The following is a 26,721-nucleotide window of genomic DNA, read 5'->3' as shown; positions in this document are numbered from 1 at the left end:
AAACATTAATTACTGGTACGCGACTTAAAAATCTTGAAACTTTACATTCAGTTTTACCGGGGAAACTTCGTCAGTTTCCTCTGAAAACTTCTTCCAGTTCAGCAACTTTGATCTGCCAAGCTCTCCAAAAAATCTAATACCGGTACCCGGAACGCCAAGCCAAACAACAATCGAGCACAAGTTGTTTTTAATTCTCTAATTTAATGAAATAAAGCATGTTGGATAAGAAAAAGCACCCAACATGATGGCGAAATCCCATTTTTAAAAATCTTCCATTGTAATTTGGTCACCGGTATACTGTTCGTAGTCAGTTTATGGAAATCTTGTACCGCGTAATTTAGGCCTACATCGACTTTTAAAGGTTATGTTGAACTCGAGAATATGGTTTCGAATGATGTAAGTATCGATTCTCAAGTTCTGGAATGCATTATATTCAATTCTGCCTGTCACTAATCACAGTCAAACTGGAAAGAGAAAAAATAACATCAAAGCTTCCGAAATTACGGTTATTCGCGACCTTGAGCTCAGCTGGAAAGCGCGCTCGCTGTATAAGTCAGTACCGGTACGAGTGCGAAATGATACAAAGTTTTTAAATGTAACATGCGCAAATAAAACCGACTGCGGTTTTTATAACCTCCCATGGCTTTATGTATGTAAGGTGCAACATCTGTTCTGGTTTCGATAACATAATCGTATACCGTATGATAATATTCAAATACTAAATTTGTGTTAAGAAGGAGCAGTTTCGATTCCTGCCTGAAAGCTCAGTGACTATACAGTGCCCTGAGGGAAGTGCCGAAAACCTGTTCAGCGATACACTCGAAAAAAAATTAAAAAAATAATAATAAATGTGTAACCCTGGACAATAATGTAGACGTTTTGCAAGTACGAACATTTGACGAAACTCGTTCAGTCTTCAAGTAGAGCTATCGAAATGCGCTCTGTCTCCTTCCAATTGTTGTGGACACTATGATTTGGATTCTCTAAAACCCACCTGAATGCGCCGATCGCTTTTCCGGTATAGTACTTCCTCAAATTACCGCAATGACGGGACGTTAACACCAAGATCCGTAAGTATGTTGTAGCCGCCCTTTCGTGAGATACAGTCACTTGAAAAACGCGTGATCGAGGATTTAGCGTTGATGGGACTGAAATTTCTGGACGGTTGATACGGGAAATCGCTTCTTCGAGGAACGGAAAATGCGGGATTTTTACAACATGATTTAATTAGGATGCTCGCGGGACATTGTAATTTGAACGGATAATACGGGAAAACGTTGTTTCCGGGAACGTATAATCGAGGTTCTATAGATTCATGAATTGGTCTATTTCTAGAGTGCTCAAGTTGCTGTGGTTTTTAAAATTAGATTATATTATTTTGATTGTTTAATAGGAATGTTAGGGTACGTGTTTGTAATGTCAAATAAAGCAAGGGTATGGTGTTGTTCGATCTTTAGTTCTTTGGTTCTGTTGCAAAAATCTATTGAGTTTTGTATTGTTTTGTTTGCTAAAAATGAATAATGCTTTTTCAAAATTTTTTGAATGAATTGCGATAGTTTATAGGTTGGACTGGCTCTATAGTTTATAATCTGTCTCAAGGGTACATTTTCTTTGTGTATTTTAGGGTAGGCTTTTGCGGATGGTAATTGGGGGTTCATTGTTATAAGTTTTGCAGATTCTGTTTCGGTGAGAAGAAAGTGTGTGTTCTTCAGTAGATTTTTAAAATTCCTTTGTATGTTATTGGTTGGATCTCGGCGTTTAATTGAAAAAGTGTTGTCTTGGAAACATTCTTTAGTCTTTGTTATGTATTCATTCTTATCCATAATGACCGTAGTGTTGCCTTTGTCGGCTTTTGTTATTAGTGGATTGTTCTGTTTTATTTCGTTTTTGACTTTGTTTAGGTTCGATTTATTAGTGGTATTCATGTTTGAGTTGTTATTGTGAATGTTATTGATGTATTGTGGGATCTTTCTACTGATTTTGTGTCTAACTTTGTCTCGTATATCGTATGGGACTTTCTGTAAAGTGACTTCTGTTTCGGTAACAGTAGTTATAATATTCTGATAGGATGGTGCATTACCCCAGTTATGTTTGGGTCCCTTGCTCAATATAGCCGTCTCTACATCATCAAGAGCGATTAGTGTGAGATTTTTTATGGGTGGGTGGAATTTATGTTGGGAATTTTTGTAGGATGAGAATGATCTTTATTTTGAATTATGGTTAGTGGTTTTGGTTTGCTTTGTTGTTTCAGTGTTTCCAGTTTTTTGTTTAGTGTGTTCTGTTTCTTTATGGCTAATTCTTCTATTTTATCTTTAGAAATTTGTTGAAAGTAATTCCAATAGCTATGTGGGAGTTCATGGGATGCTTTGAGATGTGTTGAATAGAGTTCATTATTGAGGTGTTGTTTCTTACGATATAGGAATTTTACTTCTTCTTTTAACCAAATTTCATTAGTCCTGTTTTGTATTTTGCGTGTCTGAGCAGTTTGTCTATGTTTGTTATTGAATTTCTGGAGAAATTTCGGTGTTAAGTTTTGATCGGTGGAACATTTTTCTAGTCTATACATTGAATCCAATCAATACGGAAAATGAAACTTACAGTATATATAATGATATGCAGTGAAATATAGTAATTTCTTTTGGTAATTTTTCCCTCAAGTATGACCATTTTTTCACTAGAACAAAGTTAACCTGAAACATAAAATATATGGCGCACATACACGCTCTCTCTTCCACACTATCAGTTCTGCTAGCTCATCAGAAGAGAAATGTTTGAAAATAATTCTTCTTTGTTCTGTATTAATCTACAGGTAACGCTACATCCAGATGCTCCAAAATACCTATAGATTCAGATTTACCCTCGAAGTTTACATGCAATCCAGCATCGGCGGTAAATAAGAATCTTTTGCGCTATACCAAACTTCCCCCACTCTGTTTGAATGTTCATAATGTCAGCCATCTTTTGCATCTTTGCCACCATTCGGACCACTAAAATAACCACTATCTTCAGAATCTAGCAACACATAATTTTCGGCTAAATCCTTCAATTTGGTTTTGCCTCCAGAACCATTGTAAGTGGCCATGCTGAAAGCACTGCCTTCTAGATGCAAGAGCAGTGTGCTGTAGAAGGGACAGACGAAGATATGAAAGCAGTTTATCCTGTCCGCACTTGAAGACGTACAGCCAAGATGGCAGAAAGGTTCAGAAAATGTTTTACACTTTAAAGCGGCGTGTGCAGCATACAGTCTAATTTGGAATGACTCGACGCTTGAAAATGTTTCAGGCAGCTAGCAGACAATATGCCACAACGCGTTTAAGTGGTTGACGCGGCTAAACGGTTAACAAAATTATTGTAGTTGGATTCCATTCATAACCGAATATGCTTCTTTGCCATTTCTGCTTCCATTTCACTGCACGGAAAAGGGAGATATTAGGCCTACTAGCAGCATTCATCATGTGATGTGCATATTTTTTATGCTTGTACTTGAGTATTAATGTAGTTACATTAAACTCCCTGACATTAAATTCTTGGTCCGCAGAACAATTACCGTATTTCTCCGCAAATTGATTTGCTTCAATTTTGAAATCTGCCATAAAACCTTAACACTTCTTCCATAACTCATCTATAAGCGAAGTCCCACGAACCTGCTACACTGTCGTAGCAGGGGGAGAGGTGATTCCTCCAGGTGGTGGATGGGGGGTTCTAACCGGCATGCCAACAGACTTGAGCGGAATAAAATGGTTCGTGCGGACCAAACACACAATCCCCTGTGAGTGGGGGACGCAGACGAAGAATACACCCACGATCTCTCCTGCCTGTCATAGGAGACGACCAAAACCACGAGATTACCTGTGATTAGTACATTCACACGAGGAATTCCACCTTCCAATACTTATGTGCTTTTTATGGCTAGTTTATGTAATCACAAACATATTCCAGCTTAAAGTCTAGTCAAGTGACTAAGAAAGTACGTATTTCGTTCCTCGGATTTGGAACATCATCTGTTAAAAAGTGCGTAAAGGTACAAAAATTGGCACATACGAAATAAACGCTTATGATGATGATCCTTCATATTGAGTTAAAACCCTCCACAAGTCAATGTTCTAATTTGTAATCAAAATCTGTGATCTTCTTTCTTCAAAATGCTGGAGTATGTAGTCTAAATAACTTGTGGATGACGATAGACTTGAATTAAAAATAGATGACTGGGGGAAACTATTCCAGAAAAAAACGAAGTTGAGGTTAAATCTTGATAGAAAGTTTTGAGGTGTTGAAGGGAGTGTGTAATAATAGGAAAGAAACATTGTATTAGAAAAAGAAAGAAAAAGAGAAAAAACTTGTTAAGTGGTCAAGTATCGAAAGAATCGGCTCTCAGACAAATCTGACTTTACACTAGTCTGTTTTCAAACCAACTCAGCTTTATGGGAGTGAAAGCTGGGTGGACTCAGGATATCTTATAAGTTAGAAGTAACAGACATGAAGCGAGAATGATTGCTGGTACAAACAGGTGGGAACAATGGCAGGATGGTACTCGGAATGAGGAGATAAAGGCTAAGTTAGGAATGAACTCGATGGATGAAGCTGTACGCATAAACCGGCTTTGGTAGTTGGGGTCATGTGAGGGGAATGGAGGAGGATAGGTTACCTAAGAGAATAATGGATTCTGTTATGGAGGGTAAGAGAAGTACAGAGAGACCAAGACAATAATGGTTGGACTCAGTTTCTAATGGTTTAAAGATAAGAAGTATAGAACTAAACGAGGCCACAGACCTAGTTACAAATAGGGGATTGTGGCAGTGTTTGGTGAATTCACAGAGGCCTGCAGACTGAACGCTAAAAGGTGTAAAAGTCCATAATAAAGATGTATGTATGTCGTATTATTAGAAACATAACCAAAAACACCACATAGAGGCTCCTGTGACTGATTTGTTCAACAAAAAATAATAGTTCCTTCTTAAAAATCTTCGAACTGTGAGGCTTTATATAACGAATACTGTCTATAGCTAATGATCGGGCGAATGGGGACACCGGTTTTGGTATCTTGGGGAAGGCTTTTTAGTGAGTAAACCTGGGTTCTTATTAATTTAGTTTTTTCTTGATCTATCAATAGATATGAAGTATTCTTGAGGGCCTGCTTAAGGTGATGTTGAATTCTTGGGGTAGGGTCCTTCTTTATTGCAGAGAATGAGCTATCTTTAAAAAATTGATTTGTTTTGCTTACATATTCGTTTTTGTCCATTATGACGGTAGTGTTACCTTTATCTGCTTTCGTAATTATAAGATTATTATTGATTTTCTTTTTGCTTTTGTATGAGAATTGAATCGTTGTAGCTATTGTCATGAGTAGTAAGGGGTGAATTACGGGAGTTAATATTGTTTTATGGGTTAAAAATGGAGTTCAATTTTCTTTTTACTTCAATTCTTACTTAGTCTTTTTTATTTGCTGGCAATTTGCTAATGACCAACATTTTTAAAAAGCACCATGTAAAAGTGGTTTTCATAAACAACAATAGGAATGCACAAGTCATACATCCATAAACAAGTTGTAATTCTTCTTACGTCGGACAGACCGGGAGGAATTTTAATGTAAGGTACTTGGAACATGTCAATGCCCTTAAGTACAATCAATTTTCAGCTGTAGGACAGCATATGCATGACTATAATCACAAATTCAGACATAGAGATATGAAAATTTTCAATATCATCAACAAAGGACCCCTCCTTAACACTACTGAAAGCTGCTTCATACACACACACATATATATATCAATATTTTTTTTCTACAACTTGCTTTATGTCGCACCGACACAGATAGGTCTTACGGCGACGATGGGAGAGGAAAGGGCTAAGAGTAGGAAGGAAGCGGCCGTGGCCTTAATTAAGGTACAGCCCCAGCATTTGCCTGATGTCAAAAAAGGGAAACCACGGAAAACCATCTTCAGGGCTGCCGACAGTGGGGCTCGAACCCACTATCTCCCGAATATTGGATACTGGCCGCACTTAAGCGACTGCAGCTATTGAGCTCGGTATCAATATTTTAACCCGAATCATAATCTTAATGACATTTCAGAAAAGCCAAATATCCTATCTGACCTTCTAATTCCCATTTTTAGAAATGTCAAACCAATAAGTCATAATTCAGTTTTTCATAATATTCACAGCACCTTTTCTCAGCAGCCATCTCTTTTCCCAAACCCTTCGGCCCCACCTTGTTCCTCCTTTCCCCTCCACCTCCTCCTTTCATTTCCCCGACCTCGCCCCTTGCCTCGACTCTCTCTCCTTGCCCTGCCCCTTCCTTTTCCTTTGAGTCTCACAACCGTTGGTATGAGGCACACAATAATACACCACGCACCATATGCCGCAATGAGAGATAAGTCTCACATAACCTATGCTATATGACTCGCACGCTCTCTCTCTCTCTCTCTCTCTCTCTATCTCTCTCTCTCTCTCTCTCTCTCTCTCTCCCCTCTTCATTAATTTTATCTAATTTTATCTATCATTTATTCAGGTTAACTTCATGGACACCACAATGAATTGCGAATTTATACCAGCCACAAATTAAGAATGTGTCGTTTTTAACCATATCTTCATGTGCCGTCCTGACAATGTCCAACAGCATTTCAGCATGTTTTTAACAAGCACTACGGGAACATTTAATTTTATTTGTGTTGGTCGATGTGGAAACACCATCTAGCAGTTCTGTGTCAGCTGGTGGTTACGTAATGTATGGGAGGGGCAGCGTGTCAATGACCGGAACTATTTCTTTCGCTCTCTCCTTTTTCCTTATATGATTGTATGCTGATTTGTAGATCACGTTTTCTTTATTCAGCGGTTCATTCAAATTCTCACTATTGCTTTTCTGGTCTGCATATATACATATTTTCTCTATTCATTATGGACAAAATTGAACCACCATGGTTAAAATAATCAATTCTAATTAATTGTTTGGTGATAAGCATGTGACAAAACAGCGAAAACCATCATGAAATCTCCCCCAGAACAATACCAGTAACTTTCCCACAAGAAGGAATGGAACGTCATAAATTTTAAAGCTGAGAGAATTTGGGTATAAATTGATGGGCAGGTTGATTGCATTTAAACTTATTATTGATGCCTTCATCCAGTATTACAAAAACATCCTCTACAAATCTTACCCATAGACTCATATTACTGAATTCTTTGTTGTTGATGATTTCTTTATTTTCCAAATGATCTAAATAAAGTACCACAGTGTGATGTTTGTATAATCACAAATACTGTATATTATTGTGTATTGATTAGGTGGACAGTCTTTTTCATCCTGTTGTAATTGTTCATCAATGCAGGCCAGACATGAAGATTATTTCATATCCTGATCATACCGTTCTATAATTTCTTCTTAGGGCTCATCTATTGGAAGCAGCAGAACTCTCGGCAAGTGCGACGGATACGCAGTGGCACTCTGGACACTCCTCCCGTGTCGCATCCGGTGAGCTTGGAAGGTATCGGCGATGGGCATCATCGCACGGGAAGCCACCATCATGACCATCCTCCCTCGGCTCTTCTACGGTCCCGTAATACAGGAGCGCAACTCTCCCTCTCACCCTACTACAGCTATGGGAGCGAGATAGTGTACCCCATCGCGGAACAGTCGGACGAGCACCAGACGAGTCATGGGCCAGACACTGACCCTGACGATGGTGGTGGAGGAGGCAGTGCATTCTCGCTACGACCCAACAGCGACGAGGACGAAGACGATAACAATGGTGGCTCCAGATCTCCTCTCTTAGTGCGACATGAGAGCTTGGAGAATGGCAAACTTTTAATCTCTAGTCTGGCAGAAGAGAATTGTGGTGACAATACAAGGCGGGACACAGAACAGGCTCCGGCCCCCAGCCGCTTGTCGAATGAAAGGACTAGCAGGAAGTTGAACAGTGGTAGTACAAAGAATACGTCATTCAGTACCAGTTCTTTAGATCAGGCCTATCAAGCTGTGTTCCGCAAGCACTTCCCTCCTCCTTCATCGGAGGATCAGGAGTGTCGGACATCCAAAGACGTACTGTTGGAGGACGGGAAGAACCCTGCGGACGATCATCGCTGCTCGGTGTGCAGCGAACTGAGCGACGGTGGGGAAGGAGAGAAACCATCTGGAGCAATTGTCACTGAGGAAGGTGAGTGTGCATCAATTTGTAGGAGTACAGATTGGAAGTTTCATTTGTCAGATATTGAACAGGAAGAAAAGGAGTAACAGTGGATGCTCCTTTAGCAGTTCTATTTTGAAGGAAAACAGCCTTTATGAGTTCATTTTGGTCCATATTGAATCCAGATTTACATTAAGGAGTGAGGGTAATTGTTTGCACCTATTGTAGTATTGAATAGGTGGAAACAATTACCCTCACTTCTTAACGTAAATTTTGTAATGCTTAGCAATTATGGAGCATATGAAGAGAAGACTGAAAATTATGGGAATTAGGAGAAAATTATCCGCTGGGCCAAGTTGCTCAGCGAGTTAGAATATGCGACTGACTGAGCCAAGTCAGCAGGTTTGATCCTGAAGGTGCTGAGATACACCAGCCTAGAGTTGGTAGATTTATTGGCATGTAAAAGAATTGTTGTAGGGCAGAGTTTGCAGCACCTTGCTTCTGGAAACCATGCAGTTAGTCAGCAGAATGTAAAACCAATAACATTTTTATTATTATTATTTAGTAGTTGCTGTAACAAAATGAGAAATTTGTGGAATAGGGGCATATTTATCGTGCATTGGTTTTTCCATGTGAAGTGGTAACTGTGATCTTGTTGAGTTGAGATACATTACATTCTTCATGAGCTTACTTCGATTTTACAATGACTAAAGTCTAAAGGAAAACATCCATCCAGCACGAGATGCATCTGTTCCATGCTCTCTAACATCCATAATCTTAAACATGGGCAGAAAAAAATTGAATGGTAGATGCTAATCATATTTTTTGGGGGGTCATATTTGGTGTAAAGTGAATCTAAGAATGCATCAGGTGGTCATCTGCTTATAGATTTTTGTCTCTGCTAAGAATGCAACCCGTAGCCCTTCCAGCTTGCCAGGTAGGGCGATATCATCGCTTGGTTGAACCAGGTATCTCTTTCCGACTACAGTGAACACATTTTTTACTTTTGAACTTTGCAATCTTTTTTCCTGCTTAAGCCATTGGAAGTTGCATTGTTCTTCCAGAGATTTCCTGATTCCTTGTTTCCTCCTGATATTTTCGTTCATTGTGTCCTCTGCATTGTGTACAATCTCATCAGGCACATTAAGTCATTGTTGTTTGACAGAAATCGTTTAGAGATGTCAAACACTGGGGAACATGTGTGTCCATTTTGACAGGTTTTGAACACAAATCCATACCTGCCAATTTTCCCGATTTAGGCGGGAGACTCCCGATTTTCGACAGTTTTTCCCGCCTCCCGATTATTCTACTATTTCTCCCGATTTTAGCGTATTGTTTTGTGGACTTCAAAAATTTGTTTTCAAATCCCGCCATTTCAGCTGTTTTACGCAAGTGGCCAGAAATCCTTCGCTCATTGGCCGCTTTCAAATGAAATATCTGCGTTTCTTAATGCGAGAAATATGCGAGAATGTGCGATGTTTATTGAAACCTGTTTATCGCGACGCGTATATCGATCGTCAATCTCTCGTTCTCGCGTGCTATGTTCGTGTTCGTTCACATCAGTCTAGTCGATTCTAGAGACTAGTCGCTAGATATGGAGTCTTGTGAGTGTCTGTACATTGCTCAGAATTTATAAAGAATGATATTTCTGTAGTGGACGTGACCACAGTAACAAGGAGAAATGCACGTTTTAATTTTCCGTAATGTATGTATGTATGTATGTACGTACGTACGTACACGCATCACGAGAAAACGACTGAAGATAATTTAATGAATATCGGTATATAAAGTCGGGGAGTAAGTCACTACAGTCTAGGCCATAAATAATTGTGTTCATGCTGAGTGAAATGGTAGTTTAGGGGAAGGGCTAAAATTTAATTCTCACATATTGGCCCTATCCTTAAATACTACATATTTAAAGTTATATATTATTAAATTTCCTATCATTTATATCTTATACATTTTTACCGTACCGGCTATGATAACAGAGATATTCATGAATTTGGATTTTTGTTGCTAAGTCCATATCAGCGCCGAGGTACGAGAAAATGGGTGAACAGAATTTAATTTACTTTACAATGGCGAAAAATGAAAGTATCCTCCTAATCAATACATCATATATTCCGTCATTAGACGGAGTAAACAAGATCAGACATGTTTCGGCTCGTTTGAGCCATCTTCAGTGAAAAAAATTAGGGGGGTTGGAATAATTTACATAATATGAGTTGAAAAAATGCTAAAAAACATAATGAAAGCGCAAATGAAAAAACAAACAAAAGAGAGCCTATATGGAAACAAAATTAGCACAAATATACAATATTTACATCAATATGCAGAGCAAAGAACAACTTATTGTGACAAAATTCAGTGAAACAGGTGTTAATTTGAAATAATAATAGATACTAAAAACTGCGTTAACCTAAGAAACAAGGGAATGAGAAAACAAATGATGTAAATGGAAATGAATAATAGTAGCACATGGTGAGGTTGTGGACCTCATAGTTTACAAACTATTGGTTTATAAAAATCACAAAACAGTTTGAAATCGCTGTCAAAATCATCTTAGTGGAAACCCATCATATCAAATTGGTCAGGAGGAGAGCGGGAGCAAACATTTTGAGAGAAACCAAGCCTGAATTAACCTGCAGGCGAAAAGCCTGTGATAAGGAGAAAAAACACCATGAAATTTAAGGCTTTAGAAATAGCAGCATTCTCAGTATCTTCTCAATCTAGCGGTCCCTTTCATCATTATTGTTTCATAATGTTGGCTGGTGTTTTGCCTTATTATAGAGGGGTCGGAAGAGCCGCATATAAAAATATGAGAAGCTGTGTTAGGTAGAAGACAGATGCATAGTAAATTGTAGTAATCTAGTGGAAACCGTCAATGAAGTTCTAATCTGTAATGGAAAAAATGAGGTTGTATGAGAAACATGGGTTGATAAGTAAAAAGTGTGGAATGGTTGTGAAGAATGCTTAAACTTACGGTGTGCAGTAGGTGGTGTCCTCTCTAGTGGCCTGGCTTTCTCAAAGTAACGGTCTCGTTCGCGTGATCGAGTCTATTGTTGGTTCGGCTGTGTTTGCTAGGATGGAAGGAGCGGAGGGGGAAGGGGAGGTGCAGGGCTGGTTTGAGGAAGGGAGGGGTGTTGAGTTGGAGAGATGGAGGTGGGTTTGTTTGGCAAATATAAGGAATGAATGTTTCAAGAGGATGTTAGTTTACTCGCTGACTTCTAAAGCTCGAATGGCGTGGCCTTCTCAAAGTGATGGTCTCGGTCGCGTGATCGAGTCTATTGTTGGTTGGCTGTATTTGCTAGGTTGGAAGGAGCGGAGGGCGAGGGTTGGTGTGAGGAGGGGGGGGGGGAGTGTTGGTGAGTCGGGGAGATGGAGGTGGGGTTTGTTTGTGTTATGGAAATTCTGACAAATGTATGGGATGAATGTTTCAAGTAGAATGTTCTTTTTCTCGCTGACTTCATTTAAATTGTGAGTGGGGTTCATAAACTGATCTAAATCGATGTGGATGCTCTCGAGAATGTTGAGTAAGGTGCCTTTTTGCTCATAATGCAAGATCTTCAGGTCTTTATCTATCGAAGTGTATTTGTGGCTGGATGCTTTATGGTGTTCGCTCATAGCTGAAAAACGATTATATTTGAGAGCGTTGCGATGTTCGACGTATCTTATGACAAAATTGCGGCCTGTTTGACCTATGTAGCTGGAATTACAGGATTGGCACTTTAATTTGTAAACTCCGGAGTTCAAATATTTGTTGTTGATGTTGCTATTGTTATTGTTGACAGTGTGTGGATTGAAAATGAGTTTGGAGTTGGTGTGGGAGGTTCTGTAAGCTATTTTGATGCTGTGTTTCTTGAAAATGTTAGAAATTTGGTAAATGCTACTATTATTGAAAGTGAATGTGGAAAATTTTTCTTTTGGAGCGGAATCTTTAACTAGGGTAGTCTTGGGTCTGCTTTTGTATCTATTGATGATTCTGCTGATGAAGGTTCTATTGAAACCATTGTGTTCTGCAATGCTGTAGATGGTATTAATTTCTTTTTTGTAATTCTTGCGAGATAAAGGGATAGTTAATGCTCTGAGGACCATGCTATTGTAAGCTGCTTTTTTATGTATGTCTGGGTGCACAGAGGTCTGATGGATGGTATTGATGGTGTGGGTGGGTTTCCTGTATATATTGAAGGATAAAGTGTTGTTGCTGTTGCGCCTAATGGTTAAGTCCAGGTAATTAAGGGCTTTATTGTTTTCTGACTCTATGGTGAATTTTATATGTGGGTCAATAGAGTTGAGAAATCCAAGTACTGTGTTGCTGTTAGTAACGTGGGAGTCTAAAATAACAAAGGTGTCATCTGCAAAGCGTGTCCAGTGTTGAATGCCATTGATCTTGCCAATGATGTGAGAATGTTCTAAATGATCAATGTAGATGTCTGCAAGGATTTCTGAAGCTGGTGACCCCATGGGAAGACCTATCTGTTGGTAAATGACATTGTTGAAAGTGAAGAAATTGTTGTTCAAAGTAAATTCTAGAATTCGAATAAATTCATCTATTTCGCCTATACTTAAATTGCTGAATTTGGAGAGATTGTTTTTGATCAATTGTACGGTGCTGTTAACGGGAACATTAGCGTACATGTTGGTAATATCAAAAGAATGCAGAGTGTGGTGTTTGGATAAATTAAAGTGTTTGATCTTATTGCAGAATTCTAAGGAGTTCTTTACTGATGTGTTGGCTTGAAAACGATAGTGTGACTTGAGGAATTTGTGAATGAATCGAGATACTTCATAGGTCGGACTGTTTCTGAAATTGATAATGGGTCTTATGGGGATGTCTGTTTTATGGATCTTGGGTAGCGCTTTGGCTGTGGGAAGTTTCGGATTCATGACAATCATTTTGGATTTTTCAAGGTCATTAAACAGAAATGAAATGTTCTTGATGATGGTTTTTAGGTCTCTTTGTATTTTATTAGTTGGATCTTTTTTAGAGGTTATGAAGTTGTTGTCTGCAAAAAACATGTGTGCTTTATTAACATAGTCACTTTTGTCCATGATTACGGTAGCATTTCCTTTGTCGGCTTTTGTTATAATTAAGTCGTTTTGTTTCACTTTTTTCTTAAGTTTGTTTACTTTAGCTACGTGCACTGTGTTGGGTTTAATGGTTTGTTGTTGATTGAGGATGGAAGATAGCTTGTGTTTGACTTCATATCGGACCTCTTCTTGTATATTTATTGGTAATTTATTAATGGCCAATTCAGATTCAGCTATGGTGGAAATTAAATTATCACGGTTAGAAGGATTACCCCAATTATGTTTAGGTCCCTTGCTCAGCACATCAAGATCATCGGCATCAAGAATGATTTTACTTAAGTTTACTACAGGTTGGTGAAAATCATTAGGCCTTGTGTTATTTGAGTTGTTATGTTTGCTAAGCATTGTTTTTGTTTTTGAGAGAGCATTCCATTTCTTGTCAAGTGTGTTTTGTTTCTTTAACAAAGTGAGGTTAAGTTTGTTGGAGACGTGTAATTGAAAGGACGCCCATTCGAGGGGGCAAAGGAGAGTGGAAACTTCTAAATGAGTTTCATATAGTTTGTGGTTCAGGAGAGATTTCTTTTTATGGAGAAATTTGATTTCCTCTTTTATCCAGATTTTATCGGTTTTAAGTTGAGTCGCGCGAGTTTTTGCTGTGTTTCAGTGAGTTTTCTTGGTAAACTTTAGAAAGTTGGGGGTTACGTCATTAATCAAGCATTTTTTCAAAAAACGTAAGTCTTGCCCTAATTTGGCGACCTTTATTTTGAGATTGCAATAAAGGTTAGCTTTCTTCTTTGCCTGGATGGCATTTCCATTACAAGATATTAGAATCATTCCGTATTGACGGTTTTCACTTTACAATGGCGAAAAATGAAAGTATCCTCCTAAACAATACATCATATATTCCGTCATTAGACGGAGTAAACAAGATCAGACATGTTTCGGCTCGTTTGAGCCATCTTCAGTGAAAAAAATTACGGGGGTTGGAATAATTTACATAATATGAGTTGAAAAAATGCTAAAAAACATAATGAAAGCGCAAATGAAAAAACAAACAAAAGAGAGCCTATACGGAAACAAAATTAGCACAAATATCATTGACATCATTGTAACGACCTATGTTGACTTCAGTTGAGAAAGCTATAAAGACAGTCTTTCTGAGAATTCTGTAGCGAAGCATGGGTACAACAGCTAGTTACTTGATACAAATAGCATTGCGCTTCGCATAATTGCGCGGGTGCTTGATGCAATATATTAATCTATGCATTTGCTAAGTAAGGGCATTTAAATGCATGATCGATACATACGTGTGGAGTATGAGTTCATACTATTTTCGGAAGGCTTTTCAGAGACCGATCATCTCACTCACATACTTCGTGTGAGGTAATAGAGGTGTGTCATATTCAGCCTTGTAGTTTCGTTATAGCAACAGTCGGGCTTTGAGACAATAAGTGTTATAAATATATCATAGTATTGTATTGCCCAAGACATGTAGAATAAGCAGTTTTGACCAATTGTATCTCCTGATTTTCCCTGATTTTCATATCAAAATCTCCTGATTTTTGGTTTTGTAAAGTTGGCAGTTATGCAAATCACTATCATAGTAGTTGTGATATGGTGCGGGGCGGGCAGCATGGCAGGTAGTGTTGTGTGTGGTGTAGCACGAGATGCTTGGTACCCGAGCCAAAGAAATTAACTGTTGACCTGGTCAGAAATGGAACCAAGAGCTGACCACTCTGCTATGGAACAGACATCTCTCTTCATCCATCCAGTTGAGTATCATCATGTGTCTCTATTCGGGACAGCAACCGTCATGTCATTACCTCCATTCCAGTTCCTCTTTTGCCAGCCACCATTCTGAGCAGGGAGGCTTTTCTCATTAATGTTATAGAGAGTAGACTGTGCTAGTAACTCTCAAGGAATGCAGTCTTTATTAACTTGCTTTATCAAAGAAATGTGTAGATCAAAAAGTTAAATTTGATTTAATTAACTTAATTATGTCAGTTTTTGCTCTAATTTGTTGAAAAGTAAAATATTTGTAGAGGTCTTCCTGTAAATAAATCCCCAGCCCATTGTGTGACCCTGATATAGTTAACACCAATCTGGGAAAATTCCAAACTGTTGATATAGCAATCTAAAAAGATACGGAACAAGAGATCCAAAATGTTAGTCCTGAGGAATCTGGTTGTGTATTCAGACTACTTTCTTTCCAAGGCCAGAGTTAATATCATCTCAGAATTCCGAAAAAGTAAAGACACAGTTCGAACGACAGTAACAGAAATACTCAGAACAAGTGACTTGCAACATACTTGAGCAAAAGAAAATATCAAGGTTAGGAGCAGTTAAGAGGCATGTTTATTACTGCAACAGTCACAGTTTTTCTAGATAAAAAGAGGAAACAATGGAGAGGAGGCAATTGAACATTGGAAAAAGTTCAGGGAATCAAGGGGAAAAAACCCGCTAAGACCATCAGGAATCTATGGAGAAAGTACGAAAAAAAAGAACCAGTTGATACAGCCCGATCAGTTTTGGAAAGATCACCACCTGGGACTTGCATAAGATATTCTAGGCCAACTTGAGTAGATATGGCCCCTCAAGCCTCACTTCAAAAACCAAGAAGGAAAAGTAGCCCACAACAGTCAGATACTGGCAGACTACGGTGTAGAACTCCATAATTTTGAACCACTGTCCCAAAAGTTTCACTTCATTTACAAGGAACTACATCCAGATTTGGAACGTCCAACTGTAGAACAAGTGAAAGACTTCGAATTGCAACACAGCACCAGGAGAGGATGGGATCACTGCCGACAGAGGTGACATGAATCCCGAGCAAATCGTGGGAAGAAAAAAACATCCCTAATGGGTGGACGTCAATGTTGATACACAGACTTCATAAGAAAGGAGACAAATCAAAACATCAAGAATTACAGGGGAATATTGCTACTAACAGAGACTTATATGAGCTAATGGTTTTTACCAATGTGGAACGGGACGTCAGAGAGAAACGCAAGAAAATTACACACTGTGGGTACATGGACAATGACAAAATGTGACGTAAACAGAATCCAAGCAGCCGAGATGAAATTCCTTAGAGAAATAATTGGGAAGACACAGAGATAAATTCAGAAACATAGAAATCAGAGAGAGAATGGCAAGACAAGATAGATAAGATGATGACAATGGGAGAGGATAAAGTTGTAAGGCGAGTATTTATGGAGAAAATAATAGGAGGAAGAGAACGGGGAAGACCGAGAAAGAGGTGGATGGAGGAGAGTATAAAGAAAAGAGTAGAATAAATATTGGAAGAAGGAACAGAGTAGTGGAGATTCTTGATTCACAACCCGATCCAGAAGACTGGAAACGGGAAACGAAGAAAAAGAAGAAACATACAAGGTACTTTTGAAGAATCTACTAAATAAAATAGAAAAGCAATTGGTGAACATCAAGGAGGTTTTAGAAAGAACCTGAACTTGTTCATTGCATTGCATATGTAATACATGGACTTCGACAAGGCGTACAATTTGTGCTCCAAATCCTGGAGGAGGTGGGTCTAGAAAGGATCAGACTGACACAACATCCAAGGTCAAGTTCAGAGAGGTACTATCTGAATCTTTTGGGACAGGGAAATGGATTTTCTCCCTCCTTTTCAATTGTGAATTTGACAAAGTGGTTAGAAAGGGGTGTCAAAAATAAAATGCAAGGAATAGGCAATATAGGATTGGGATACAAGAACAAGGGAATTGAAGTCTCTTGCTAGTCTTCATCAGTCATTAGAGGTGGTGTGGAACAATTTCCCTGCTCTAGGAACACGCAAGTGATCTTCAAGAAGAGAAAGTACTTGACCAACATGAAAACAGAGGGAGATTAGTGATGGGAAGCGATTTACAAACCTGCTACTAAATCACTGCTAGTGTGAAATCACAGTTCAACCTGCTAGCGGGTTGGCCAGACTAGCAGGTCTTAACCGCGATTGTGATGTTTCGCAGGCGGCAGGGTTACACTGCGAGAAAACGTTAAACTAACGTGATCAACCAGCGTGAAACGCACAGCCAAGGAGCCAAGGCCAATAGTAGCAGCCAGTAGCAGTTAGCAGACTAGCAGTTAAGAAAGCAGTAGCAGCTAATCACAGCATCACGCTCACAACTCTAACTGCGACCCACACCGCAGTCGCTGCTGCGCTGTGGTTGTTAACAGCTATTGTCGACATTGTCGTACAATCGCAGGGATAGAAATAGAATAGCACCTGCAGCCGTGAAAGCCATTTTGCCCATTTTTGAAAGGAGCTATTGTCGTGTTGTGGGATTTATAACCTTCCAACCTGTGATTTCTTTTAGTCGTCTCATTATCTCATTATGTTTATTGGGTTGTGGCTTGTGGTTGTAGGTCTAAAAGTGATAAAGGGTGATGGTAGAAATTGAGTTGACTAAGTATTTTAATCAGTGATTTGTGACGTTGTAGGCATAAGATTTAGCCTACTGGTTTTTTTTTTACACTATTGTATAACAGTATAAGTAGTCTGAACTAAAATGAGTTGCATTGCTAACAAGAGAAGTGGCAGCAGGTGAACTCGGAGTGAGTTTTGGACATTTTTTATACATTTTATCACAATAGTAATTTCCTTCTCCTCACTCCCTGATTTTATTACTTCCTTAATGAGCAGCTGTATAATTCCAATATAATTATACCAATGATTTTGATAAAAGACCACTGGATAACCCACAAATCTATACTATATATATATATAAAATAAGAGGTTTGTCTGGACATTGCTCAGAATTGAAAAAGAGTGGTATTTCTGTATCATTCGTGTCCACAGTAACAAGGAAATGCACTTTTTAATTTTCCGTAATGTCTGTCTGTCTGTCTGTCTTTCTCTTTGCTTTACGTCACACCGACACAGATAGGTCTTACGGCGACAATGGGATAGGAAAGCGCTAGGAGTGGGAAGGAAACGCCCATGGCCTTAATTAAGGTACAGCCCCAGCATTTGCCTAGTGTGAAAATGGGAAACCGCAGAAAACCATCTTCAGGGCTGCCAAGAGTGGGGTTCGAACCCACTATCTCCCGGATGCAAGTTCACAGCTGCGCGCTCCTAACTGCACGGCTAGTTTGTATGTATGTATGTATGTATTGCACCGTTTGGTTTATTAATGTTCCCGCGGTCACTTCCTCTATTGCGCCGCGTTGGAGCATTAATTAAATATACACCTGTTTAAACATTGCTCCGGCTACGAAATTCGCAACATCGGGTCAAGAATCATACCTAGACTCTGTATTATATCATTTACGGATAATTTACATGAAAACTGGGATATCATGTATAAACACGAGCAATAACAATATGGTGCATATTCGTTTCTCAGGGCAAATTACTTTCATTGTATTCCCATATACTAGATAAGTCGTAGATTCCGTTGAAGAGTAGCTATATGCTTAACCAGTCATTCAGTCTCCATACATTTAGGAAATTGCCTGATCAACGCTTAGTATTTGGCATAAACAAATTCAATTGATCCATATATTATCTTATTACTACGTACTATAAGTTACTTTAGGAATAGAAACGCAATATTAATACTATATCTAGTTTATTAGCATGCTAATGTATTATAAAGTGGAATATCAATGCATCTATCGGCAATAAAGAAAAGAAAATCATACGAAGTTACAAAGATCATTCTTAAATTCTTGACTTCTGAGATAAACATAGTTGAAAATCTTTAAATTACCATTATATTTGTTTACATTTACGTTAACCTTCAATAATATATCATATTTCCAGTATTTAAGTTGATTCATGGGGAAAGGTAGGGACCAAAACTTTATTCATCAAGGGAGAGTGGATTATCTTCCTGTTATTACTGTTTGGGATTGTCTTTGGGGCATCATTTAGGTTTCATCTTTCTTTTCGATCTATTTGTCTGAATTTATTTGGATACTTGTTTGGATTCTCACTTCTGACTCATCACGTCACGAGATAAGCATTACGTTGTTTAAATCTGGGTTCAAAAACACCAATGCAGTTATTAACATTCCTATCATAGCCAAAATTGAGTAAATTAAAACTGTACACCATCATATGTACATAATAAACCAAATATCCTTACTACAGAGTGCCATAGATACGATAGTAAATCAGTCTAACCTGCGAAAATCGTGCCACGAATTCCTAATCATATGCCAATATATTTACTTATTCTCAAATATCTCTTCGCTGTGCCAAAATTTTGTCAAAGAAAACCGTTCTTCATATTATCGTTGACGCGCTGAACTTCAAATATATATATATATGCGAGACTCCATTTTATTCTTGTATATTTATATTACGTAACGTATAACAAACAAGTAACCTATCAATACCTTCAGCTTGAAAGTCACTACGACACACATTATGTTTGGCTCAAGTCATACACTCAACTTAACATGGCCTGAATCCTTCACTTGCAGTACTAATCCTAATATAAATATTATATGTAACACAGGAATTCGCAGTTCAATCAGCTATCTCTTACTCATGCAACAAACAGAAAACATATCTCCTCATACTAACTACATCTTGCCACATTAATATTCCATTTCCTTTATATATACCTCCATATTTAAAAATATATTCATTTAACTCCATTTAAATAACCTCTGTGTTACGGTAGAAATACTTAATAGCCTGAATATTCTTTCACACACTACAACTCCGTAATATTTCAACATTTCCTTACAATACAATTATCGTACTGGCCATGACTGCAACTCATATTGACCTCAAATATTAGGTTACGTCTCGTATCACGCATGCATTTTCTACAACCACAACTGGTTTAACGTTTCACGGTCTGCTCGTATGGATTGGCACTAAATATGCACAAATGCTCAATCTGATCTTGTTTCCATTAACCTAAAATTATCTCATAAGCACCATAGTTATACTGCAGAAATTGGCACATATCATCGGTTAATAATTGGCATTTATACTCTAGTATCCGTTCATTGGCACTAAATCTCTTACTTCTAGCACTCCTGCACGCATACAAAATATTTTTCATCAACTAATTTCAAATTCAATATGATGCAACTCATAATACTTATCTCGTAACAGAATTTTTCTGCTGGATTTCTCCTGGTCTAGGACATCTTGGAACAGGCAGCCCTTGCAGTCCAAAGATTACGTCATCTGCGGCTCCAGCTGGGAATCTTGGCTTGAGCTATTTCATCTTGAGCGATCAATTCCATCTGTTTAAGCTGACTCCATCTTGTCACCAGTTCTCATGAAATGATAAAACAACAAATACATGGTAGAATGCATATTTCACTGGTGATCAGTAGGTTATTCAATACGTATTAATTGCCTTGTGATTCTCGTATTGGTCGTAAATATCTTTCTTAATCTGATAATTTCTTTAACTCGGCCTACTTTTTGTTAATTCTTTAGCCTAAACAGATATTGTTTCCCACTTGGAAACAATAAATTATGCCTTCCTTAGCATAAATTCGCCGCTATAATATGGATTTCGGCAATGTTCGACTCGGCTGTAGTCTCTTTTTGCTTCTGAATTTGGCTGTTGCAGTAATAAATATTTTCCTTCAAATCTTCGTTTTTCTCTGCCGATATTTTGCAGATAAAGTCTTCAACGATGTCTGTATATTATTATTTTAATATTTGACGTTGCGCTAATCTTTTTCTTCTCCTTCAGTAGGTTGTGCTGATCCTCTTCAACTCGTAACTTTTCTCAAGGTAGTCATGAATCGGTTCAGTTCAAATTTTTTTTATGGTCCATCATTATTTAATCTTGAGACTCTTTTCTTTGCGACCGGTCGATATCGATTTACTATATCTCTACTCTGTGCATTTGCACATTGCCTGAAGCTATTGTACGCCATATTTGACCACTGTTTCCATGACATTTACGGCCGCTAATGTAACGTAATGGTACAGTATGTATGTATGTATGTATGTATGTACACGCATCATGAGAAAATGGCTGAACAGCATTTAATGAAAATCGTTATGCAAAGTTGGGGAATAAGTCGCTACAATCTAGGCCATAAATGATTTCATTCATTCTGAGTGAAATGGTAGTTTAAGGGAAGGCCTAACATTAATTCTCAAATATTTATGTTATTAGTGGTCGTATCTTAATGGAAATCGGTAAGCAAGGTCGGGGAATAAATCGCTACAATCTAGGCTATAAATAATTGTATTCACGCTGAGAAAAATGGTAGTTAAGGGAAGGCCTAAAATTTAATTCTCAAATATTTGTTATTTGTGGTCCAATCTTAATGAAAATCGGCACGCAAAATTGGGGAATAAGTCACTATAATCTAGGCTATAGATAATTTTATTCACATTGAGTGAAATGGTAGTTTAGGGGAAGGCCTATAATTTAATTCTCAAATATTTAAGTGAATAGTGGTCGTAGTTTGAATTGAAATAATAAATAAAGAGGTTCAACCTATTCAATACAAAAGAATAAGAAATGCAGCGATTACGTTCTTATTTAATAATAAGTAGAAGTGGTACCGGTTTCGACCCTAGTGCAGGTCATCATCAGCCAATTAAAACATGAAAAACAATGCATGGGAAAAATAAAATAAAAGATCAAGTTCACTCCGGATCAGTAGAAGAGGCGATATAAAAATGACGGGGGTAGACACTGTAAAATTCAGAAGAAGAAAAATGTAAGTCACTTAAAAGAAACAGTGCGTAATTTTCTGAACAGCAGTATGGCACACGCAGTGTTAGGCAGTCTTATAATGTTTATGAAAAGCGGAGAATGGTTAAATGAGCTAGCTTGTATACACTGTCAGGCACAAAGTCATAACACAAACACATATGAAGATCCATGATCGTGCTGAAGCTGAAGATGAGTAGATCAATTGAAGTAACTTGCCAGCTCCCGGTGATCAGCGTGATATATTCAACACCAGGCACCAGGCTATTCTTCATTTTACATTGGCGTAAACAGGTGGACTTATAATATTGTAATAATACTTGAGACAACCGTAGTACTGTTTGTTAAAAGTGAAAAAATTTGCAGTTTTTCATTTGATCGAGTATTTTGTATGATAACGTTGTTTTTAATCGCTACATTCCTACTGACGTTTTTGTAAGGACCTATGTTGACTTCAGTTAGGAAAACCACAAGGTCAGTTTTTCTGAGTATGCCGTAGCGAAGCAGGGGTACATCAACCAGTAATTATGATAAAATAGTCCTTGTTGACTTGTACGGTGGTGTGTTGTATGTTATGACTCATGTTATTTTTGAGAAAAGGTAATGTATACAACTTTTAAAAATATAATTCTGAAAATGAGTATTTGTTTTCAGCGTTAGCGCGAGTTCGCCCGTGTACTGAATGCTACACAACATCGTACTCCTCGGTAGTCCTGTAGGCGCAGAGTGATGTCATATTTTGAGTGTACCGGCCTTGTATCCTAGGTGGCGTTGGCTGAATCACAGTTAATCACAGTTAAAAATCACTACTACTTCAAAATAGCAATCACAGTTTGACCTGTGAGTGCAAAACCACTGCTAGTCACACCACTATGGGAGATACGATCCAGAAAGTGGAGAGATTTAAACACCCGGGAGAATGGTTAGAATACAGCCTGTCAGAAAAAGCCTCACTGGTATTGATGATCAACAAGGTGAATCTGGCGTACGTATTAACCATGAAACCAGACAAGAATTAAATGATCTCCATCAGTGCAAAACAGAGATCCTTCCAGTCAGTGAATTCCTGAATGTAAGAAAAACCGGATTGATCAAGAAGTTGAAACAAGTGGAGAGAAAGCTTCTGAGGAAGGACAGAAGACAGATAGTAGAAAAAGGAAAGTAACCGTGAATTGTATCTCAAAATTGAAAAGACCTTGAATATCATCCGGAAAAAAGTAGCCATGTCCCTTGCCCAAATCTACAGAAGTGAGATAGTGAGGTTCTTCGAGTTCTAGAAAACTGCAGTGCACTGGCATCAGGAGGTAAAGAAGGACCTCGAAGAAGCCTACAAGTGTAGAATCTCAAACATGGATGGAAAAAGGAGAGTGACAGAATGAGGGTTACTGGGTGTGGATGAAAGCCTGGAAGTAACCACAATCAACTTAACATGGACCTAAACGAGAAGAAGAAAACTATGAATATCAAGTAATAAGACACCTGAACATCTGAAGCTGATATGAAAACTTCAGCTGGGTAAATGAATTGACGACTGCATAGTACATGATTGATGTTCAAGTACAGAACAAAAATTACCAACCAGCTACCATGGAGATGTTCTGACTTTGCATCAGATGCTCTCGTGATTGAGCTGTAGTGGCCTCTTGGCAGGGATCTGAGATCTTAACAGTACTGACAATGTACTGATATCCGGATCTAAGCCTGTAGTGAGGCATTTCAGCTATTAAAATACATTCTGTTGTGTTAAATATAGTTGGGTGTGTTACTTTTGGCATACAACATGTGATAATAAAGTTCGGTGAATGAAGTCACAATGGTCGATCCGGCATCACTGGCGACACACAACGCTGCACCTGCTGTGTGTGCGTGTTTAGTACATTGGTTCTGAACATGAACAACCAAAAGATCAATGTACAGTTTTGTTTTAAGCTTGGCAAGACACTGAAAGAAACGGATGCGATACTGATGTGTGTTTATGAAGATCAAGTACTGTCATTGAAGTGTGTGTGTGTGTGTGTGTGCGAGTGGTTCGCCCGTTTTCGAGGAGGCCGGGAAAGTGTTTCCGACAATCCCCGTAGCGGAAGACCGGCGACTGCCGTCGGTGACGAAAACATTGAGAAGATGAGGACGTTAATTCTTTCGCTGCGATATTTTTAAACAGAACAAAAAGACAGTCACCTCCGTACAGGCCATGAAGGCCTCCACCGTTGTTAACTGCGGCAAGTGATGGGGTAGAGTGGTTAGCTCTACTCCCGGCCGCCTTTGCCCCCAGGAATTAACCTGGTACTCATTTTTGGTGTAGGCTGAGTTAACCTCAGGGCCATACGCACCTCCGAAAGTGGAAATCTCGTTTCTTTAATTTTACGACTTCCTGACGGGGATTCGAACCCACGTCCTTCCGGGTGCCCCCATCATGCCGGGCTCACCTCGCCGGAGAGCGAGGGTCTCAGAGGTGGACCGTTCGCTATCGGCTGTGCAGAAAATTTTAAAGGCAGGAATAGATGAAGGACTAGCGACAAATGAAAGGAAACTAAAATAGGTTCATACATTTATTAAAAACTAACACTCTTCCCATAAAATAATTAAATATACAAAATCTGGTATTGATTTTTGAAATCTCTTCTCCTCGAGCTATCGTCTATAAGGGATCTTGATCAAATTAAAGCTCAACGAATGTTCTTGTCTGTAATAATAAATATAGGGATCATTAATTTACTGTAAAATGGATTGAAAATCAAAATAATATCTGGTATCACTCTCCTATAATGATAACTAAATTGCTTAAATAAAAATATTCCATCTGGATTATGTTTTGTTTTACAAGAAAATGATCATCTTCTCTTCCTTGTAAAAATTATTGAAAATTATTTAATTCAAGAAATTGTGGTTAATAAGTCTTCCTTAGACTCTCTCTTTATGAATTAATTCATTTTCATAATTATTAAGTGACTGAACTTCTTATAATAAATTCTTATGTGAACTCATATTAACCTAAACTTTACTCGTTTTTATGTAATAAGTGACTGTACAATGACTAATAATTCAATCTCGTGACATCAATCCACGGACGTTGCCTTCTCTTATTCACTTTAATTTAGTGAATTAGACCCTAATCTACCTTAAATTATAATAAAATCTTCTAAAGATTCATAATTCCTCAAATCACGGACACGCGAAAATAATGTAAATCGGTCAAAATTTGACGCACACAGTGGAGAATATCATCACAAAATCATTCAAGAAATATTCACAAAACACAGAATATAATCAAATCACACAACACACATTCACACCTAGGTACACGACCATATTATAATATTATTTACACGATCACTAACCCATTATTATTAAATTTTGGATTTATTCCAAATTAGGGAAATCATTCTCTAGATGACAATATCACGTATATCCCAGGTATCGATTTAGAGTGTGATAGAGTTGAGGTTATCACTTTTATGCAGAAATTAATTATACAACGATGTTCAAGGGAAACCTTTAAACAGAAATCATCCAAAATAAGCAAGTAAAATACCTACAACACAGGTCAAAATATTAGAATACGCGCTTATGGTACATGAGTTGCGGCATTTATTTTTATTCACCAATAATGTCGTGGCTCTTAATTAACCTGCACTCAAGCTCAAAGAAATCATGTCCATTGACACATTCCTTCCAAAATGACTCTAATGGATGCATAAATTATCACTCAAAATATAATCTCCATCTACAAGTCAAACCCCATTAATAGCACAGTAAAATATACGTATAATCCATCATTACTCCGTCCGGAGGATTGCCATGTTCCAGGCCTGTTTTACATAAAGTGAGCACACGATAATTCTTTCTAAGAACAAACCAACATTAAACCCATGACCTTACTCAAATTTTAGCCCGTAATTAGGTTTAATTATTTTTACTCATTATTATTATTATTATTATTATTATTATTATTATTATTATTATTATATTATTGACCGTGCTTAATCTCGCTTGCAAAGTTGTCATACGAAATTATTCAGATGACTCTAAACGAATTAAAGCTCATAGACATGTCGTATAATCGTAGAATGAAATTTTACACTTAGAAAAACACTAGAACACTGTCCTAATTTGTCTCAATTAAATTTCAAATTATTTCAAAATCCTTCAAGATTAACGTGGGGTTCATTTATTTTTATCTCTCCTGCCTTCTAAATTTTTAGGACAGTTGCGGTCTCTCTCGATGACATACACTCTCATCTCTAACTAATAGAAACAAATACACATTCATTCCAGAGCACAAACTACCTCCCACCAAAGAAAGAAGAATGAAAAGTCAAACTACTGCAAAACTAATAGAAATCTAAATGAATAAGGTAAGGCTACGTTTTACAAACATTTTACAGACAGATAGAAAGATAACTTCTAATCATTGTGAATTATTGTGTGCATGGCCATTGGCTGCAATAAATGATTAAAATTAAAGAATACTCATGTGGCTGGTGTTAACTGGATTCTGGCTGATGACCTAGTACGTGGTCACATCACCTTCCATCGAACAAAGTCTTGCCCGTGTCCGACGCCTTACATGATTAGTGACTCATGGAGGAGCTGAAGGTGCACAGGAAACAGTAGTATTCGTCTCGGAACTGGATAGCCATCTTGAAACGAGCTCGAACCAACGACCTTCCTTCTTCTGAGCTCTCGTAGAAAAGCTGAAACTAACAAAAGTCTTAGCAGTAGTCCAGGATACACACGCGATGTTTAATAACTCGGAGATGGACACTTATCTTATGACAATCCTAAATAAATCGTAGATAATTTTTTTAAATGTCTGAATTGCAGTTTATTCAGTCCTCAGTGCCTTCTCTAATGCAAAGTCTCCCAGTGAAGCAAACGACGTCCAGTCTCTACCGTAGCTGCAT

General features: G+C 38.1%; 1 protein-coding gene across 4 annotated transcripts in view; it reads left to right on the top strand.

The window, feature by feature from the left end:
- pcx (pecanex) overlaps nucleotides 1-26,721 on the top strand; it is a 514,715-nt gene that overhangs the window by 147,013 nt on the left and 340,981 nt on the right. For all 4 annotated transcript variants that reach the window (XM_067155270.2, XM_067155269.2, XM_068229749.1 and 1 more), the window contains exon 7: nucleotides 7,383-8,150. In XM_067155270.2, the coding sequence (XP_067011371.2) occupies nucleotides 7,383-8,150 (768 nt within the window). The remainder of the gene's footprint in view (nucleotides 1-7,382; nucleotides 8,151-26,721) is intronic.

The sequence above is a fragment of the Anabrus simplex genome, chromosome 11 (assembly GCF_040414725.1).
Source record: "Anabrus simplex isolate iqAnaSimp1 chromosome 11, ASM4041472v1, whole genome shotgun sequence".
In the NCBI taxonomy this organism is placed as follows: domain Eukaryota; kingdom Metazoa; phylum Arthropoda; class Insecta; order Orthoptera; family Tettigoniidae; genus Anabrus; species Anabrus simplex.
The sequence above is the reverse complement of the archived record's forward strand: the minus strand, read 5'-3'. Positions and strand labels throughout refer to the sequence as shown.